The sequence below is a fragment of the Gobio gobio genome (genome assembly GCF_949357685.1).
Source record: "Gobio gobio genome assembly, chromosome: 14".
Taxonomy (NCBI): domain Eukaryota; kingdom Metazoa; phylum Chordata; class Actinopteri; order Cypriniformes; family Gobionidae; genus Gobio; species Gobio gobio.
In genome coordinates this window covers 26,550,162-26,568,390 of record NC_137107.1, presented here as the reverse complement: position 1 = coordinate 26,568,390, position 18,229 = coordinate 26,550,162, and the positions used below count along the sequence as shown (strand labels likewise).

The following is an 18,229-nucleotide window of genomic DNA, read 5'->3' as shown; positions in this document are numbered from 1 at the left end:
TAGACTGTTAGAATGTTTAAAATATTGGATTAAGCTCGTTTCAGTTTACTACAACTATTGATAATAGATCAAATAGACAACACAAGATACAAACCACCCCATGTAGTCACATTGTCGATATGCACATAGAAGAGCAAACAAGCATTAAATATATATATATATGTGTAGGTCAGCACAAGCACAAAATGTCACCTACTTTACAAACAGTGCAGGGATTGAGTTAAAATAAGCTGTCCTTGGAAACACTGAAGGAACGAATGTATAAACAGCCTTGCACACGGAGAGGAGATTATTACAAAAAAAAGGTAAAGTCCAAAGCACACACCAAGAGCATCCCTGTATTGTTTGTAGAATTTCTACTAATCAAATTATTGCTAATACTTCAACAAGCACTAGCATATCTTTCAGCAATGATGAAATGATTACAGTGGCCATGACCATGATGCTCTTATTAATAAAGTCAAACCATTAACAATGTGTTTACTGACTGCTTTATTATCATTATTATAAGATATATTGTTACTAAATGTATTGCAGTTAGTAAAGTAACTTGCAGGGTACAGATGAACAACACAGTAGATGATATATATAAATAAATAAAAAACATGTAGGCCTACTGATTTGGGCCTTCACATTCTATCGGAATTATCGTAGTTTCCTAGTAAAAAATTGAACACCCTCAAAGTCGAAATGTGAATGCGACGAGCTCGTAATCACTAGGCTACTTCAGATGTGGGAAGTAGGAGAATTCCGATAGCATGTGAAGGCAGCATGTCCTTAGTAGGCTACCAGTTTATGCAATAAACTAGTGTTATGGTGTTTTATGGTTTTGATAGAACCTGAAAGTCATAGATGCTTCATTTGTCTTTGAATGACCCTTTAGTATCAATTAATAATGCTGTGAAATTCTGGATTTAGTCTCAGAAACTCTAGGCTATAATGACCAGAGTTGTTTTTAGGGTTGGATCAATGCAGACTTGGCAAACACATCCACTCTTGCTGGAGACATGCTTAACGGTGTTTTGTACATTGAAATTGTTATGTATATTATTTGATTGCATCAATGCATTTTAGGATTTTCATTGTGGGTGAGCAAATGTCATGCTAAATGTGTGTTCACATGTGTTTCAAATCACATGTGTTTAGCCGATGGCTCCGCCTAGTGGTGGTTTTTGCAACGAAGCCCATTGAGTCTTTGAAGTTTTACAATGAGGAAAAGTCCATGTACTGGTCGAATATTGGTCCAAAAACATAATTGATTGAAAACGTATTTCTTAATTTCATGGGATGTCTGGAATCTCGCAGGGAATTGTACTGTTAGCATATCGTCCTCCCATCCTCTCCCTCCCTCTGTTCATAATCTGGGTTTGAAGGACAGAGCAGCAGTTCCCTCAGTGCAGCTGACAAACAATACAGGAAGTAAGAGAGACAAAGGAGAGTATCTTTGTGGAGGATATAAAAGGACACAAACCAGACCTGGTAAGTCAAACATCTGAACCATGGATTCAACAAATATTCAAACATTTTCATCATTGAGGAGAATGACATTAGCCAGTTAATTAGATTTTACATTTTAACTATGTAGCCTACATAGTTGGAAAACCCTATAAGTGCCTGATTCAGTAAAATATTTGCCAGACACAGGAATAGTGTTCCATTTCTAATGATCATGCCATTCCACTGAAATTGCTAGCTAACAAAAACACTGTTTCATTACATTGTTGAGTTCTTTTTTATACTACTCTTAAGAGAAGTGAAGTAACAGTGCAGGCGCTGAGATAAGCTTTTCACTAAGCAGCTTGTTAACTCCCTTGAGCCTGAGGATTCAGACTAGTGCTGCCATCAGAGATTTAGGTCAGAGACACAGAGCAGGTTGTCCTAGTGACAGTGATGAGAACCACCTTTTCAAATACCCATTACTTACAAATCATTAGGACTCCATTTGAATCTGTCTAATAATTGTCAAAACCAAATCCATTTATTATGAAACTATGCCACACTTTTTACTTTAGGAGTAGGCCTATTTGTCAGTGTAGATATATATCTATTTATGACCTTGTGTGTTATGTATGACCAAAAGCACAGCAGGTTGTCACAACAGAAACCATTAATAAACTGCAAAACATTTTTAAAACAACATAATTAATGACAATGCCTCTTTTTTGCTGTGTAATAACATTTCTAATATCTAAAACATGTGACAACTAGCCCCAACCTGACATTTGTGGAATATATTGTCCTGAGAACAGTTCAACCTTTCGCTTCAAGGGATAGTTCACCCAAAATTGAACATTTTGTTATCATTTATAGTAGGCCTATACTCGCCGTCAATTTGTTCCAGACCGGTATGAGTTTCTTTCTTGTGTTGAACTCAAAAGAAGATATTTTGAAGAATGTTGGTAATCAGACAGTTCATGACAACTTTGAGGGTGAGTAGGCTAAATTATGACATTTTTGGGTGAACTATCCCTCTAAATCTAGCTTCATTATAGAGTTGACCCTTTTCTGTATGTCTTGTGTTCACTTGTTTACCCAACGGCCATGGCAAAAATATGATATTCACAAAAATAATGTTATTCACATAAATTATTCACAAATAATATGTTATAATTAAAGAGATAATTAAAAATGCTATCGCGAAAACAAAGGAAAAAATGTCATCTGGTTTTACACCTAATCTAAAAAAGGGGCCTTTCCCTTTATGTCAGTATATTAATATTCATTATAACGTTCTGTCTTGCTTGATAAATTCTTTCTCACTTCACAATCCATCTGGATTTGGTGTGGACATAAGCAGCTGTGAGTGTGAAGTAAAGAACAACAGGATGTCGAAGGACCAGCTGGACTCGGTGGTGAGCCACGCGGAGGGTTTGCTCTCATTGGCCGTTCAGCTGCACGCGCAGTGTCAGGAGGAGAGCGCGCAGATGGCCGCTCTAGCCGAGCAGCTGAGAGAGGAGGGCCAGAGTCTCCACGGCCAAAGCGAAGTGCTTCAACAGGACATGGCTGAGATGTGCAAAACGCTGGAAACTCTGATGGACACTAAGGTGGCGTTTGAAGCCAAAGAGAGGCAGGCTCGCAAGCTAAGCAAACAGCTCTGATCACAGCGGGAAAATAGCTTGTCCAGCCTTTCAAATTCAATGAAATAACGTAAAACGTAGTGTTTTTTCTATTAAAATCCAATCCCGAGACCACAACAATCGCTCGATGAATGTGGGAGGTGGAACTGTTTTCCAATAGCTGATAGGGATGTTAGCATAGCCTACCTTTACTGGAAAACAGTCATGAGAAATTCATTTTTGTGATGTTGGTGGGCAGGAAAAACACACTTTGCACTTTGAATGTGAGTTTTATAGACTACAATCTGTTTTTGGAGTCTTTTTCTCGTAATCCTCTAAACACTCCACAGCACACATTTGTAAAGAATCAGTATTATTACACTGAGCACACAAATGAATCCTTAATTACATAAATATGGATACGGCTCCCCTTCACATCTTCACATTTTGCTTTTATTTTAAGATGATAAATTGTTACCAGTCAGAATGGTACTGCGGCTACCAGTGTTGTACGTATGATACTGTACAAAGGCCTATATATTAACTAAACTATAGTCTATTGACTGTTGTCCAAGGCAAGCGGTTTCATAGCTGTGCAGTGTTTTATGTCTCTCATAGCACTTATTTCATTTATTTGCTAAATATCCATGTATTAAACAGGATAAAACCCCTTCAGGGTATAGAAGAGCCCCCTTGTTCGTTTTGGGGATTGATTTCCTGATTATATTGCAATAATGGGATTCCTGATTACTTTATTTTGCAATAATGGTTGTTGGTTGAATTGTCTTATATCCTTCATGTCCAATGGCATATTCTTAAAAATGTCAATTGGCTCTCTGGACATATCTTTAAACTTTGTATATATTATTGTAGCTACTATTTATGTGAATAATTAAAAAACAATTCAAGTGTTGCCCCAAAAATATTAAGTATTTTGTTACTGCTTGTGTTCCCACATAACTAAACTCTGCATACTTCATGATAAGCTCATGTGATGGTGGTCTCTGGTGATTTATCTTGGTTGGGATTGGCGATGGAGGAAGGGCTCTGTCTCAGCTCGGCTCCACTCATCATTACCCCAAACCTTCAACCTTGAGCTCTGGCGTCTCTGTATGACCACCACTGCCGTTATTAACACCCAGAAGAAGAAGCTCACCCACATTGACCTCTGTGGTGTGGAGGAGAGAAAAAGAAGGGGGCAGTGCTCAATAAACAGAAGATTTATTTCTACTGTATTTAATATTAAAAATGTATTTTGTGTGAATGAAGAAACACTACGGTGCACTAAGCATGTACACTGACACCTCATGCTCTGGAAAACATTAAGAGAACACTGCAAAATAAGCAGTTTCTCTGGATTTATTATTTATAAGTATGTTTGAGTAGAATTAACATTTTTGTTTTATTCTATCAACTACTGACAACACCTCCCAAATTTCAAGTAAAAAATACTGTCATGTATTTGCAGAAAATGACAACTGGTCAAAATAAAAAAGATGCCATGTTTTCAGCATTGTCCTGCGGGAAAACCAATCCTTCAATTCGGGGAACATTGCCAGAGCAAAAGGAGTTTTCTTTTAGGTTAACCTTGTCGTGGCTTGGGTCATGCGTCTTTCACAAAAACGGATCTGCCTTACTGAAGGTCACCACAAATCTTCCACTAAATTTCACAGTGGCTGCGAGACACTGTGGGTTGTAGGCCTCTCCAAGTTAGGTACGTCTCAATCAGCTCCCTAGTTCAGTAGTCAGGGCACTAATCAGGGAGTCTGCCATTTTAAGGGCTGTCTCAATCGCAGAATCCTTCCAGTGCACTGAAACGTTCGCTCCCTATAAAGTCCCACAATGCACCGCAAAACCCAGGGTGCATCGATGCTCACTATGTTCCCTTAACGGAAGTTCTGAAGCGCAAAACTTAAATCACATGAGGCAACTCACTACACATAACAACAGGTAACCACACGCGATATATGTTTTTTTTTAAAAGAAACCATTATTTTATTGTATTTCAGCATAAACATACATCATTAGACAGGTAATGAACGCAATCTAGCTAACATTTATAATTTATTTAGGCCTGAAATGTTGCACGTATATGTAACAAGCAAAGTATTTATCATAATTCATTACAAATATGTCATAAAGATATCAGCTCTGCTGTTGTTGATAAATACCAGTAATGATGTTGTACAGTGACGAAATAGAGTCATCAGTGTCTCAATGTGTAGTGAGCCAGCGTCCTTTACTGTCCTTACTAGTGCCCAAATTCGTGTACACGATATGATTCACAAACATGGGAGCTAGGAAACTGATTGAGACGCTCCCTCTGTCTAACCAATAAAGGACCAGGTGTTAGGCTAAGCTGAAAATTGGTCTCATCAGAGAAGAAGATCACAAGGTTATCCAGGAAGAAAACTTGTTTCCTTCTGCTCTGACAATGTTCCTCAACTTGAATAATTATTTTTTTCCCACAGGACAATGCTCTATACGACACAGCCAGGCCAATAAAGGACCACCAGATCAAGACCATGTCAAAGCCAGCCCAAACTCCAGACCTGAACCCCACCAAAAACATCTGGGATGTGATCAAGAGGAAGGACACAAGGTCACAGGCCATCAAACATGGCCAACCTTCTTGAATTTTGAATATTTTCTGCAAACAAATGTTCTAAATGACAATGTGATGACCTTGAGAAGGTGATAACCTTACAAAAAATAACCTAAGTACTAACCTCAGTACTGTACAGTCCTGTGTAGAACTGATTTCCAGTGTATGGATGAGCCCATGTCGTATTCTCTGCATCTTCACAACTAAAACGTTTGAAAACATATTTCAAGCAGTGCACTTTTTAACAGTCGCCCCCTAAAGATAGATAATGATGGGGTAAAAAATTATGGGGGAAAATTAGATTTGAGGGAAAATTATATTTCAGTCACAAAACGTTTGCGTTCCCCCAGTAAACTTTTTGCTCACTTGCTAAATGAATTCCTACAAAACTTCTTTGTGACTGAAATAATATTAGCCGTGAGGTCCATTTAGGCGCTACATACGGTAACACTTCAGTTTAGAGTCTTAATTTAGGGTATTATCTAGTTGCTTATTAGCATGCATATTGCTAGGATATTGGCTGTTTATTAGTACTTAAAGCACATATTAATGCCTTTTTCTGCATGGCCTTATTCTACATCATAATTCTACAAAATTCCTGTAACAACTACTTTACTAACTATTAATAAGCAGTAATTAGGAGTTTATTGAGGCAAAAGTCATTGTTAATAGTGAGATTTGGACCGTAATCTAAAGTGTGAGCATATACAGTATACCATTGCAACTACATCAGCTGAGAATTTTGAAGCACTATGGGGTATATGGTTCTTAAAATGTGTAACAAAAGTCACACACAAAGAGTAATGTGGAAAGAAGAAAGTTGAAATCACCTGGTAATGGAAGGAACATTGTGAAGGACAGAGAAACACAGGCTGTCCCGACCGATCTTGAGAATACATCCTGATACCAAGAGAAAAAACAGAAGTAGGCCACAGACTCCCAGAGACGTGTTGAGAGAAACAGTCCCCCTGCGTATACATGCAAACATTTCCAGACACAACACAAGAAGGCAAAACAAAAATGTTAATTTAACTGTTGAGTCCTACCTGCATGAATAAAATAAAGTGGAATCTAAAAGAAATAGGTCCATACATTCACCTTCTCACATCCTCATCTACACAGCTGGCATAGATCCAGTAAAGAATAAGGGAAAAGCAGTAAATAGCCATGCACACAGCGATGGCTGACACAAAATAGCAGACAGAAGGAGAACTGGAACCTTCCACCGTCAGAGCCTGGCCAGATGTGTTAAAATGAACACTTCCATAGAGGATGCACCGTCCATCAAAGTGGCCCTATAAAGACAACCAATAAAAATCATCCATATTTGCACATGATAAATACAAGGAAACACAGTAGCAAGGGATATCTAGGTGTCTCTTTCACAAAATCTCTCTGTGACACACACAGTTGCATAAGGAAAGTGCTGTGCTAACTGCTTTTGTCCCTGTATCATATGACTTTAATAAGCCATAATATGGTGCGAGAGGCTGGCTGATCACATGGCGAAAGCTCAGAGAGTCTGACCTGGGATCAGCAACATCACATATTCATTCTTGCACATAATTATTTCATATATTTCAAAATAATTACCAATAGATGTAGCCTATCATTGACATTTACTTAAAAATTGATTCATCTTCCTAAAAGAAAGCAAGAACGTGACCACTTCAATAAACATTCCAACATGCTGAATGATCCCACATTATATTACAGTACATTTTAACATCCGACTGAATGGTTTATAGCAATATAAGTGTCTTTAATGTGCAATATGCATGCACAACTCTGAACTCACATTACCACAGAGACCTGGTTTTAGTTTTCTATAAGCAATAATAAATAATTTTATACTTTCAGTGTCCACATATTGGCAATTATCAAGACGATTCATTATTGTTACCTGAGTGAGTGTCATCCAGGCGGCAGCGATCACCCCACAGATGAAACAACCAGCGTAAAGGACAAGCTCCAAAACTAGCAGCCAGGGTAGACCCATCATGAACATGCTCTCACGGTCAATGTCTCACGGAGTCCAGCAGCCGAATGTCTCATTCATGCGTTCTTCACACTGCTGTGGCAACGTGGATCATCACTAAAGCATGTCCTGTGCTCCAAACAATGTTGCTTTTCACAATGATTCTTGACAATTGGGTCAGAGAATTTCACAGCATTGCTATTAGGTATAACACAAGACTGCATTCAAGTCAAGCAGACAAAACATTCAGCCAGCCTGAAGCATGGTCATGAATCAACATTTACCCCAAAAAACTAATTTTGAGATATTCTGAATATCAGATATATGCTTAGGATGACAAACTGGTAGTTTATGCTGACACTTTTTACTTAAATGTGTCCTGTAGGCAAGGAGAAATGAGATACAGCATATTATATTTCAAGCAGGAATGTGAATTTGTATCTCCATGTCTGTGACTGTCATTATACAACAGTAATAGTAACAGAGAATTTGCCAATTATAAGAGTGAAAAGAAGGTTACATTTATAATAGTGGACTTGTGACAAAAACTGAAATCAGTGGGGAAAATGCAGTGGGACATTCAGTGCAACAGACTCAATCCGTCTTTCTCCAAACCAATAGGTGGCGATAAACACTTTTCAAGCTTTAGTGACAGCGAGAGAGTGGCACTGAATGACTGAACATTGCAGTGTTGGTGCTGACCATATTATTATTTTTCAGAAGAAATCTAATGTGCTTGTTGTGTTTATAGTTTAATAAACCAGACCCTCGACTGAATCTGCCCGCCACGTGTCTTTATATTCATCATGAGGATCTTTTGGGAGACCTTATGCCTCGTATTATTGTGCACCATGTCCCGTGCAGCAGGTAGGAGGAAGTCCAAAAATCTTTTTGGTATTACTTTGCTTTAAAAACCTTATACTTACATAATTTATTTTACTACCTTAAAACTGTAACGTGGTATTACACATCTCTGTCATAAATAGGGGATTCATAGGGGATATTTAATGTATCTCAAATACACAAAATTACAACTTGATGCTCAATAAAAGTAACGTTATTCTGTCATATGTTTTATCTTCAAACATTATGCCTCATATTTAATCTCCAGTTCTTCACTGACACTGTTGTCATTTTAGTTAAAAAGTACCAACTTTTGAATAAAGAAAAAAAACCTTGTTGGTTGTAATGAAAAAAAATAAAAACATGGTGAAAAGTTTCCGATATGGTTTTACTGTGACTTTCATATAACAAAAAAGAAAACTCTCTTGGGACATAAAAGTTCTTATAGATATTTTAGTGAAAATTGAGTGGACCAAGCATCTGCTGTAAGTAGACGCTTGTTTAAGATAAATAACTATTTGTTTTAGCAGATGATGATATGGTGTTTATTCCTGGGGGAAAAATGATGATGGGAACCAGTGCTGCTGATGGGAGAGATGGGGAATCACCAACACGAGCTGTGACTCTCCAGCCGTTTCAGATGGACACATATCCTGTCACTAACTCTGACTTCAGGTACTTGTCAGTGAATATATTGGCTCAAAACCTAGTGAGCTGCCTACCCAAACTGTTTTTTAGGAATGTACTTATGATGCCTAATGTTTTTTAAATGTAAAGGTTAATGTTGTCTATTTTAACACACTTTATCCTCCTGCTTGCATGTCTTCTTACTGGCCTGATACAACTGCTTTCATTTATTTCCAGGGAATTCGTTAGACTGCAGAAATATAAAACAGAGGCTGAAACGTTTGGTTGGAGTTTTGTGTTCCAGGATTTTGTCTCAGATGAACTGAAAAGTAAGGTCACTCAGAAAATTGAGGTATGAACCCAAAGCAGAACGTTTTTCAAAGTGTTTAAATGGGAATTTCCATTTACCTAAAACACTGACTTTTAGGGGTGTAACGATACCCTCATGTTATGATTCGATACATATCACGATACTGACATCACGATACGATATTGCGCTACTACAAGTCATACTGTATGGTAAAAGGTAAAGAAATGTCCTGTTAATTAAAATGCTAAATTTGGTAATACATTAGGGGTGGAAATTAACAGGCTTGGACCTGGTGTTGGTAACCTAAAGCACAGGACAATGCAGACACCAGAATAAAAAATATTCATAATTCTGAAACTGAAAATACAGAATTATTATAGACGAATATGCTTGCACTCTGTCACTGACTAGATGTTTTTAAAAAAAATAATGTTTAAATAATAATTTTTTTAAAATGTTTTTTTAATTACTTAAAACATTTGGCATTATCAGGACCCATAAATATTTCCCCATAGCATTATTATACATTATATTCAACATTATATAGTAGTTTAATGTAGTACTGACACAAAAACTCTGTAAACTTGACTTTTTTTCTCACACTGTAATTTTTATTTTGGGTGAACTGTATACAATACATATTGTTGCATTTTTGTATTGCGATATATTGTGACATGAAAGATTGTTACACCCCTACTGTCCTTTATACTACATTTTCTCTTTTACCCTCTATTCTCCTGAAAATGACCCCATTCCTCTTTCCTAGTCTGCGCCTTGGTGGTTACCAGTCGAGAGAGTTTTCTGGAGACAGGTGATATAGTTAACATTCAATGTGCATATAATCCGCAAGACTTTTGAAAAACATTATGATTAATTATAAAAAACTTAAATTATTGGTCTACCAGTATGGGTTGATATATTGTTTTTGATATAAAAATAAAAAATTTTAATTTATAAATTACCATTTAAGATAGTATGAAGAAATAAATTAAGTAAATGTATTACATTATATAAAAATCTATTTATTGTTCATTAATTTATTTAGACTTTATGAATGTCTGTGGTCTTAATGGTTTTAATGTGTGCAGCCAGCAGGACCCGGCTCTGGTATCAAGGACAGACTGGAATCCCCTGTGGTGCAGGTCAGCTGGAATGATGCCCTAGCCTACTGTCAGTGGAAGAAGAAAAGGCTGCCAACCGAGGAAGAGTGGGAAATGGCTGCACGTGGGGGTCTAGATGGCAAGCCAAAAAAGCCTTATGCCTCTCAGCACCTAAATAAAAAAAACTGCTGTCTTATTCTTGTCATGCAGTATTGTCCACCTGTTTAACATCCTTTTATGTACTGTAACCTTCATAGCCAGCACACATGTATTTCAGGCAGGACATACCCATGGGGCAACAAGTTTTTGCTGAACCGGACTAATCTCTGGCAGGTCAGTTGTGGGATATTCTTGTCCATGTAATGAAGGAGAAGTGTGTATTTTTGCTTTTAAACAGTCAAGTTCTAAGTTCTTAGCTTGTTGGTAATTTACTAACTCTTTGTACAAAGGGCCTGTTTCCAGATGGGGACACAAGAGAAGATGGCTATCATGGTGTAGCTCCTGTAACTGCCTATCCTCCACAGAATAACTATGGTATGATATGACACATGGCACATGAGCTGTTACACTTTCTGGTGCATCACAAATGATTAACAACAATATACGTTATTCATAGACAGAGCTACCTAGGAAACAATCTACTTAAAAGAGGTTTTTGATGATCACCAACAGTTGTGCTGCTTAATATGTTTGTGGAAAGTGTGATACATTTTTCATTCTTTGATGAATAAAAAGTTCAAAAGAACAGCATTGATTTGAAATAAAAATCTTTTGTAAAATTATAAATGTCTTTAGTGTCACTTTTGATCAGTTTAAAGCATCCTGGCAGAATAAAAGTATTAATTTCTTAATGCCTCAGGGTTTCCGTGGGCCTTAAAAAAAGTCTTAATTTGACCTTCCACAATTGAATGCCTTAAAAATGTCTTAAATTCAATATCATGGCATTAAATTAGGGCCCTATGATTTCTGCGATGAAGAAAACATGGACGGAATTGCAGAATACATTCATAAAAATAGAATAAAACATTAAAAATAAAACGAATTTCATAAGGCAGCTAAACTTTTGATAAATTAAATTGTCTGTTTCATGATTTCAATTAATTAAACATGTTTTTCGATTAATATAATTTAACCATTAAAATTTTATTTAATTAATTTTAATTTTATTAAAATTGATTAATTAATTTATTTTATTTTAATTAATTTTAATTATTTAAAATATTAAATTTTATTTATTTAAGTTTATTCTAATTTTAAATAGAATAAACTATAAAAAAATGATTTCATAGTGCCATAAATTAAATTGCATGAACTGCAAAAAATGAATATCTACTTCGGGATTTTTGTTTTCCAGTAAAAATATCTAAGCATCCTTAAATCAATATACATTTACTTGAGATGCCAAATGAAGAAATTAAGTTTTTCTAACCCTAAGAAATTTAAGTGAGTTTATGCTTAAAACAAGAACAAATATCTGTCAAAATAGGTATGAAAATTACATTTAAATTAAGTAGATTTTTATGAACCCATTGGCAGATATTTGTTCTTGTTTTAATCATAAAATCACTTTCACATGATGTCTTACCTCAAACTTTAAGCTATTTTTTTGTAAAATTAATTAAAAAGTAATGGAGAGTTGTTGAAAATTTTTATTTTCAAACTTTGAAGAGTTGCTTATACAACTCATTGAGTGCTTCCTAGACATTTATATTTAACATATTGACGGGTTATGTTCCCTTAAATTTATTCCTTTAATTTTCTTTAAATGGTCTTAAATTTGCCTTCATTAAACCTGCAGAAACACTGCTTACTATTGTTCTGAATTTTGAGAATAATGTCCCACCTTTTTGCAGGACTATATGACATGCTGGGTAATGTCTGGGAGTGGACCTCCTCAAATTTCCCTGGTGCTCAGACCATGTACGTCCTACGTGGAGCCTCCTGGATTGACACTGCTGATGGTTCAGCCAATCACAGAGCTCGTGTCACCACTAGGTCAGTCATGCTATATGCATATTATTCAAAGTCAGCTTTTATTAGACTTTTATTAGTGCTTCAACAGTTCCAGTTGACCCCAAGCGAGTCCATCAACAATTGCTAAAGCTTTTGTCCAAAGTCATTTATGAGAAGATGATAAACAAAATGTGTATTTTATGTTCTCACTTGCAGGATGGGAAACACTCCAGATTCAGCCTCTGATAACCTGGGCTTCCGCTGTGCTATGAGCTCAAATGCAAAACAGAAAAGGACTGAGCTTTAAGAGCCAAATGTTCAAGACTAGTTGATGCCAGTGTTGCATTATTGGATTGATACTACATTTCTCCTGTGGAGACATAAACTTCTGGATTTCAGTGTTATATCTGCTTTTTTTCCACAAAATACTGTGAAATTATAATCTTAACCAATCGTATAGTTGTTTTCTAATCAGTAAAATAATTTAGATATAAAATGTAAACCACATTGTATATGCAAAATAGAATAAAAATGCAGTTGAATTAAATAATGCCATACATTTGAAATAGTTCAGGTATCAGTTTTACTTCTTTTTTTTTAGTATTTAATAGGAAATAAAAGGCCCAGGAAGATAATTTACTTACTTATTTTCTTCTCACTGTGTAAGTGTGGGGGGTCTGATATGCAGTCATACCAATAGAGGTATATTTTTGGACCGTTATCAATATGGTCTTGAGGTAAATTGTGGTATCTAGTAGTGCTTGGAGATGATGAACCCTCACCAAGTCCTTTGTGCTGCATCCATCTCCTCAGCTGCAACAGAGAGCAGAATGACTTTTGGAGTGTTCTCAAATAAAGCGGCTCTGTTCTGAGTTTGCCCTTTCTTCACCCAGTGGCCGTAGATCTTAAAGGCACATGCGTCAATCATTTTGCGTAGAGGTTTGATGGCGTAGGGGTCGCTGCGGATCACTTCCTTGGTCACAGGTTTGGCACGACGATAGTTGCAGTAGATACGCATGGCGGCAAGTACGGTCATACAAATAACCTGCAATGTGTAGGGTGACACTCAAAACCTCAAAGTCAATGCTTTCTATAAAAGGTCATCCAGAACATCTGCTCTTTACCTTGAACTTCCTGTAAGGGCTGAAATGACGAACTTCTGCGGCCCTGTACTTTTGGAAGAACGGGTGATTGAGGGCTTCTGTAGCTGTATAACGGGTCTGCGGGTCCACAACTAATAACCTGGAAATCTATTGGGAAGAAAACAAGCTTTGGAAAGGCATTTTTGTCGAAACTGGTGGCCAGCAAGACAAACAGGACCACAACGAATTAAAACAACCAACACACACCAAGTCTTTGACAGTGTCTGAGCGGTCGTCCCACTCCGGAGAGCTGAATTCATATTTCCCTGCAAGAATCATTCGAAGCATCAGTATTTGCTTCCTGTGCCAGAATGGTGGAGATCCAGCCAGAAGAGTGTACAAGATCACCCCAGTGCTCCATCTATACGAGATAAGACAGAAGAAGGTTATGTAACGTTTTCATACTGCACTGTCACTGCCAGGAAGTTCATGTATAATATGTACAGTTTGTGGTTAGTTTATTTGACTGTTAATGCAATATTTTTCTAATCCAATTTTTTTCTAAAACACTTCTGTAGTGTTATTAACTAAGTGTTCTAAATCGTTTTGTTAAATAAAAAAAGCTGGGAAATTATATAAATATTACATGGAAAACTTAAACGAAAATTAAAAATGTTGTCTTGGCAACTTATTGAAATAGAGTAAGCTGAACTGTTTGACGAAAACGGAAACAAAAATCAAATAAAGTGATTATAGACATACTTTAAAAACGAAAAATTCCAACAAAATTCCTAAAACTTGAAATGAACACTGAAAATGTAACAATAAAAGCTTATTTTTAAAAAATGAATACCAAATTATTATATAATACTAAAATACCACTGATGCATACTTATTTTATGAGCTTACAGGTCAACAGCAGTCCCATAGCCAGCATGGTTGGGATCCATGGAGCACTCAATGATTTCTGGTGCCAGGTAACCTGGTGTCCCACAAACCTCTAGGGTTGAAACAGAGGCAGGTGCTTCTAATTTACAATATCTGCAGTCATGCTTTCTGAAAGCTTATTTTTAAAGGTGTTCATAAAAACTCACCATTCAGTCTTTGTCCATGCTCAATCTGGATCGAGAAACCAAAGTCAGTGAGTTTGATATTCTCATCGTCATCTAACAGAATGTTCTCTGGTTTCAGGTCACGATGGACTATATTGTGGGTATGAAGATACTCAACCACCTCCAGAAGAGCTCGCATGATATTTCTATCAAAGAGTGAGAGAAGGGAAAACTGAGTGCCAATAATCAAGGTCTTACCTCTTAGGTTAATACAACAGCTACAATGGATTAGTTGTTTTTACATGTCGGTTCAAAAGTTTGGTCAGTAAATTTTTTTTTTTGCTCACCAATGCTGCATTTATTTGATCAAAAATACAGTAAATTATACTCATAATTTAAAATAGTTTTCTATTTTAATATACTTTAAAGTGTAACTTATTCCTGTGATGGCAAAGCATCATTACTCCAGCCTTCAGTGTTACATGATCCTTCAGAAATCATTCTAATATGCTAATTTGGTGATCAAGAAACATTTCTTATTATTATCAATGTGCTGCTTAATATTTTTTTGTAAATATTACAATATATTTGTAAATATATTTTTCTCAGAATTCTTTGAATGGAAAGTTTACAAGAACAGCACACTTTTGATCAAATGAATGCATCCTTGCTGAATAAAATAATTTATTTTTTATAAAACGTTAAACTTTTGAATGGTTGTGAATGAGGAAAGTAATAGAAGTATAAAAACAGCATTACATTCATGAGTGTGAAATAACTAACTTTAAACCCATCAAGATGCCATGTTGTTGGCATCAGCTTAAAGCATTTGATTATATAATCTCCTTTTTAGCATAGGACTTGTTTGTTTGGTAACACTTTATTTTGGGGTTCAATTCTCGCTATTAACTAGTTGCTTATTAGCTTACATGCTACTAAAATATTGGCTGTTTATTAGTACTTATAAAGCTAATATTAATGGTTTATTCTGCATGATCATATTCTACATCCCTTAATCCCTGCCCAATACCTACATTTAAACACTACAAAAACTACCTTAATAACTATTAATAAGCAGTAAATTAGTCAGTCTGTAGTTAATAGTGAATATGTGTTCCCCATACTAAAGTGTTACCGTTAGTTTAAATACAATTATAGGAGAATCTACAATTAGATTATTGAAGGGAGCTTACCGTGTCTCTTTCTCACTTAGGGTGACTTTTTCTGTGAGGTAATCGAAGAGTTCTCCTCTCTTCATCCTGTTAAAAGAACATTTAACAGAACTGTAATGTCAAGGCCTAAAAACTGATGAAAGATAAGCAATACCATTTGGTTTGGTGATATAAAATTGGCACAGTATAGATAAACCATTTTCTAAGAAACAAAACATAAGTGTCTGGACAAAGGAAGGAATTGGGAGGGATATTGCGCACATGCTTGTATTGAGTGTCGGGCTTTTGGCAGAAACAGTCTCGTCTTGGCAATGAGTTTGTTGTGGGCTCTTAGAATAGGCAGTGTCCTATCTGTATGCCGCAGAGTGTCAACTAACAGATAATCTCCACAGGGAACATTTAGGACGGGGACAGGGAGCAAACTTGCAAATAACAACAATTAATATGAGCAATTACTTTTTCTGCAGTAAACTAAACTAACTAAAATTGCAACCACCACAATACTATATTTTTTTTGGTGTTTGCTATGACATTTCTAAAAGTTTGCTAAGATTTTGGTCCCTAGATTAACAGTGAGGCTCAGACATGAGGGTTGTTGTGTGCCATACTTACAGATCAAATACCAAAAAGAAGAAGGCCTTTGATTCAAAGCAATCCTTCAGTTGAACTATGAGGGGGGGAAAGACTTTTGTTGTTGTTCTTGCAGAATCACAATAGCTTTACAATTTTCAATTTTGTAAATGAAAAAAAAAAAAGATTTACTAAAAGATATGTGATTTTCTGTATCATTGCACCATTAGGTATTATATGTATTGTGAAAGTCTCAAAGGGATCAAGATGAACTTCCACATTGGCACAGGACATACTTATGTTTTTTTGTCCAGACACTTTTCGAAGGATGTCGATCTCTTTCACAGTGGCCTGCTGGATTTCTTGTATCTCTTGAGTTGTCATTTTGTCTGATGGTGTGATGTCTATGACCTTTACGGCATGTTCCTGGCCAGACCGTTTGTCCACACATCGGCGAACCACACTGGTCACACCTCTGGGAGAAAAGACATTCAGACAAATTCAGAACTGATATTAAGTCTAATTATAATTTTCATGTTAGAACTTCATCTTTATTGTTATACTAATTTTCCAGAGACAAGCATCATTGAGATTGGTGACACATACCTTCCTAAGATCTCCTTTGGTTCATATTTGTCATAAAATTCCTGACCACCAACCCATTCGGAGTTTTCCTCCTCTTTTGTCATTCTGAAGAAATCCAGTAGGCTTCAAATGCTTTGTCCTTTTAAAGTTTATCACACACAAACACGGAATCCTATATTAACTTTGTCAAGGGTCAAATGGTTTGCGTGTATATTTCATAATGTAGTTTTTTGTTCATAATTCGTAATGAAACAGCATGATCTATTCTAGAATGGCCACTTACCTACACTGGTTCGCCCTTCAGTGTTTATGGCGCGAGTTGCAGCTCACTCTTTTGATCATCCATAACAGACTTCGCTCAGTTACAGCACCACCAAGAACAAAACACTTCAAAAGTTAGCTGTTTTTTTTTTGTAGCTTCTTTACATAACCATGGTAGTGCACCAGTTCTCTGTCAAGAAGGGCTTGCTATAAATGAACGATGTCCGTTTCGTGAATGAGTCGTTCTTCTGAGTCAGATCATTTCAATGAATCGGTCGAACCGGTTCTCGGTCTGAACATTTCGTTCGCCAATCGCCAATGGATTCAGTCAGAGTCAGACATGTTTCTGTTCAAGAAGTAGCCTTATTTTTTTTATTATTTTTTTTATAGTAAAGCTTTATTTTTTTTAAATAGCCCATTATTTCTCCCTACTTTTAAAGTCTTTTGAAGAGTGCTGTCAAAATGATTAATTGCATCCAAATAAGTTTGTGTTTGCGCTATATATGTGTTTAGCCTACTGTGTATAATTATGTATATTACTGTATTTGCATTTTTACAAATATTTGCATTTATATAATTTATATTATATATAGATAAAAATAAATTATTAAATATATACATGCATGTGTGTGTGTGTGTATATATATATATATATATAGAGAGAGAGAGAGAGAGAGAGAGAGAGAGAGAGAGAGAGAGCGTATTTAGGCCACGACCACGCCCACACCGGGGGGGGGGGGGGAGACAATCCAACGCTCTCCATTGATTTGCATTGCGTGAGGCTGATCATTGTCATTTCGGACTTATAACAAAAAACAGAACAATATAAAAGCTGGTGTGTGACAAAGTGTACAGCAAACAAGCTAAAAAACACAGAAATAAGTTTTTATAAGCTGTCGACCCCCAAAAAACGAGCGTTTAAGAAGATAAAAGTGGATACAGGCAATACGAAGTGACGCTTCAGCAGGAAGAATGGGTAAATTTTGGGATCCTGACACTCAGTATGTCTCAGTATTTTTATGTGTGCAGTAAACA

At 36.2% G+C, this 18,229-nt stretch overlaps 3 protein-coding genes across 7 annotated transcripts; 1 reads left to right on the top strand and 2 right to left on the bottom strand.

Annotated features, from left to right (window-relative positions):
• Window positions 1–474: 474 nt before the first annotated feature.
• tmem179bb (transmembrane protein 179Bb) lies at window positions 475–7,742 on the bottom strand. Of its 2 annotated transcripts, XM_079834369.1 has the most exons (6): window positions 7,565–7,734; window positions 6,760–6,956; window positions 6,492–6,629; window positions 5,786–5,864; window positions 4,032–4,224; window positions 475–1,400 (listed from the first exon to the last, which is right to left on the bottom strand). In XM_079834369.1, the coding sequence occupies exons 1-5, from the start codon at window positions 7,667–7,669 to the stop codon at window positions 4,069–4,071; spliced, it is 675 nt and encodes a 224-aa protein (XP_079690495.1). In that variant the 5' UTR covers window positions 7,670–7,734; the 3' UTR covers window positions 475–1,400; window positions 4,032–4,068. The 2 variants fall into 2 exon arrangements, with proteins under 2 accessions (XP_079690495.1, XP_079690494.1); XM_079834368.1 differs by having other exon boundaries at window positions 483–4,224; window positions 7,565–7,742.
• Window positions 7,743–8,286: 544 nt separating this feature from the next.
• Window positions 8,287–13,035, top strand: sumf2 (sulfatase modifying factor 2). 2 transcript variants are annotated; one of them, XM_079834365.1, is made up of 9 exons: window positions 8,287–8,506; window positions 9,013–9,157; window positions 9,347–9,461; window positions 10,186–10,230; window positions 10,508–10,658; window positions 10,797–10,852; window positions 10,969–11,053; window positions 12,373–12,514; window positions 12,689–13,035. In XM_079834365.1, exons 1-9 carry the CDS (start codon window positions 8,446–8,448, stop codon window positions 12,777–12,779), a joined length of 891 nt encoding a protein of 296 aa, XP_079690491.1. In that variant the 5' UTR covers window positions 8,287–8,445; the 3' UTR covers window positions 12,780–13,035. The 2 variants fall into 2 exon arrangements, with proteins under 2 accessions (XP_079690491.1, XP_079690490.1); XM_079834364.1 differs by having other exon boundaries at window positions 9,010–9,157.
• On the bottom strand, window positions 12,547–17,488 carry phkg1b (phosphorylase kinase, gamma 1b (muscle)). 3 transcript variants are annotated; one of them, XM_079834351.1, is made up of 12 exons: window positions 17,217–17,476; window positions 16,955–17,072; window positions 16,645–16,823; window positions 16,391–16,445; window positions 15,800–15,865; window positions 14,649–14,812; window positions 14,464–14,554; window positions 13,822–13,975; window positions 13,597–13,722; window positions 13,362–13,517; window positions 13,117–13,285; window positions 12,558–12,842 (listed from the first exon to the last, which is right to left on the bottom strand). In XM_079834351.1, the coding sequence occupies exons 2-12, from the start codon at window positions 17,035–17,037 to the stop codon at window positions 12,832–12,834; spliced, it is 1,254 nt and encodes a 417-aa protein (XP_079690477.1). In that variant the 5' UTR covers window positions 17,038–17,072; window positions 17,217–17,476; the 3' UTR covers window positions 12,558–12,831. The 3 variants fall into 3 exon arrangements, with proteins under 3 accessions (XP_079690479.1, XP_079690477.1, XP_079690478.1); XM_079834353.1 differs by lacking the exon at window positions 13,362–13,517 and having other exon boundaries at window positions 12,547–12,842; XM_079834352.1 differs by lacking the exon at window positions 12,558–12,842 and having other exon boundaries at window positions 13,038–13,517; window positions 17,217–17,488.
• Between the last annotated feature and the right edge of the window lie 741 nt (window positions 17,489–18,229).